The sequence below is a fragment of the Medicago sativa genome, chromosome 6 (assembly GCF_051527215.1).
Source record: "Medicago sativa cultivar Bolivia chromosome 6, Bolivia_mono, whole genome shotgun sequence".
Lineage (NCBI taxonomy): Eukaryota > Viridiplantae > Streptophyta > Magnoliopsida > Fabales > Fabaceae > Medicago > Medicago sativa.
In genome coordinates this window covers 5734685-5737138 of record NC_140754.1, presented here as the reverse complement: position 1 = coordinate 5737138, position 2454 = coordinate 5734685, and the positions used below count along the sequence as shown (strand labels likewise).

Here is a 2454-nt window from a genome sequence, read left to right as displayed (position 1 = left end):
AATCTATGTGCCCCACAAGTTTTTGGATATCAATTAGTCATTAACAATCAACGTGAAAACTGTCCAAATTTCATAGTATTTCATAGTAAAAGAAAAGATACGGTAAATATGTTGTGGTAAACCTCGCAAATTCTCTCTCCCTCAGAAAAAAAAAATCACAATTTCTCTCTTTCTCTCGGGTGATTATATTTGATAATTGGTCAAATTTGTCAAAGTCATCAAATTTAATTGTACATCACGTGTGAACACCCGCCCGCAAACCGTGCCCTTTTCACATGTCATCATGTGAAAATAAGAATATGAAAATCATTTTGAAAATCAAATCATATGATATAATAAGGATAAGAGGGAGTTTCAAGGATAAGAGGGAGTGTCAAAAGACTTGAAACTTAACTCCAACGACCAAAGCTTTTCATTTTCTTGCTAACTCTCAATATGTCACTCTCCAGCTTGGTTATTGATATCAAGGCTATGCTGGACACAGCAGAGCCACCTTCAACCGGTGACTGTTGCATCTACAAGGTCCCCTCTGTTATTCGCAAAATCAACGAAGACGCATACACCCCCACTGTCGTTTCCATTGGCCCCTTTCACCACGGTCACCCCCAACTCCAAAACATGGAAAGTCAGAAACTCATTCACTTCAAAGATTTTCTCCAACGAACCAACACAAGTTTAAACACCTTGGTCAGCTACTTAGATTCTATCTTATCTGATTTCCGAAGTTGTTATTCTGAAACCCTACCATTTTCTCATAATGAACTTGTTAAGTTAATCTTAATCGATTCCGCTTTTATAATTCAACTTTTTTGGACAAACTTTGCTGGTGAGATTCTCTTTCAACCTTGGTTACACAATGTTATAGGATATGATTTACTGTTACTTGAAAATCAACTTCCCTTTTTCGTTATTGAAAAAATTTACAGTCTTTCATTGAGTTCTACAAATGCTAGTGTTCCTAACACTAGCATCCCTTCTTTTCTTAAACTTACTATCAATTATTTTGCATGTTTAAATATATCAAAATTGGGTTTTGATAATAATGATATTAGTATAACTATAAGGCACTTCACTGATCTGATTAGAATATTTCATTTGCAACATCCTATTGAAAGGCGGCCGGGTAGAATCATCGTCGGCTACATCGATCTTGCGATATATCCACCGAGCACAACTGAGTTGTTAGAAGCTGGAGTTAGGTTCCAAGTGAACACTAAAAGCAAGTGTTTACTTGACTTGAGATTTTCGGGAGGAGTTCTTGAAATTCCTCAATTATCAGTTCAAGATGGGACCGAAATTTTGTTTCGGAATATGGTTGCTTTGGAGCAGTGTCTTTACCCTGATGAGTCATATATTACTGATTATGTTGCTTTTTTGGATTTCCTTATAAATACTGGTACGGATGTGGATATACTTGTTCGGAGAGAAATACTGGAAAATTTTCTTGCAGATAGTGATTCTGTGGCTAACTTGTTTAATGGTCTTTGCAAAAATGTTATGCAATCTACTATAAGTTCTCAATTCCCTGCTCTTTCCGAAGACTTAAATGATTATTGTAGGAATCCTTGGCATAAGTTGAAGGCTACTCTCAGGCGTGATTATTGCAAAACTCCTTGGCAAACTGCTGCTTCCATTGCTGGAATTTTACTACTTGTTCTCACTTTACTTCAATCAGTTTGTTCTGTCTTACAAGTTGTACAAGCCTCCTAGTGATTTCTTTCATTGTCGAGTTCATAATTATTGCTATTGTTATTATCACCAATTTACGTTGTTTGTTTCAATGGTTTCATTATTTTGTGTGTTGTAGTAGATTGAAATTGTAATTTCATATAAATAGGTGTTCTGCTAAATAAAAGAGCAACTTGATCGTGTTGTATTGTTGTTGAACAAAATGGGTCTGATAGTGTGGATGGCAAAATCAGTCTGATAGTTTGGCTCCACGGTGATAACAATTGTTTTTGAATGAATTGATTTTGTAGAATTGATTTAGGTGAAAATGAGTTTTTTCATTATTCAAGTTGTTTGGATAATTTAGATCAAAATTACTTTTGAGTGTGAATTAACAAAAATTAGTTTAAATGATTGAAAAAGAAGAGGAACATCAATAAAATAAGAGAGAGCAACACTTGAATAAATGGTAAATTGATTACTGAGTCACATCAATAAAATGTTGAAGGGCTTTTCTTTGGATGCAACCCATACTAACTCCAACCTTGAATCGATTTTTGAACAACAATCACTTAAAATTATTAAGAGTTTCCACGACAAGTTGATTTAGTGCATAACTCATGTTTGATCTTGTGAACTTACGTCAAGTGTCTTCCATTTTACTTTAAAAAGCAAACTTTTTGATCTATGGTTTGATAAAGATAAATGTGTTGTCGATATGACAGTGGAAGTAGAGGGTGTAAAGTTATATAATTGGAGATGGAGATGAAAGTTGATTCAATGGGA

The 2454-nt window shown here is 34.6% G+C and overlaps 1 protein-coding gene across 1 annotated transcript; it reads left to right on the top strand.

Moving 5' to 3' along the window:
- Nucleotides 1-362: 362 nt before the first annotated feature.
- Nucleotides 363-1868, top strand: LOC146912329 (UPF0481 protein At3g47200-like). The gene has a single exon (XM_085720421.1). The coding sequence runs from the start codon at nucleotides 436-438 to the stop codon at nucleotides 1708-1710; it is 1275 nt and encodes a 424-aa protein (XP_085576547.1). The 5' UTR covers nucleotides 363-435; the 3' UTR covers nucleotides 1711-1868.
- The last annotated feature ends 586 nt before the right edge of the window (nucleotides 1869-2454 follow it).

What these genes read in the sequence shown, in the direction of transcription:
- LOC146912329 (XM_085720421.1), top strand. Translation starts at nt 436, where the DNA reads ATGTCACTCTCCAGCTTGGTTATTGATATCAAGGCTATGCTGGACACA.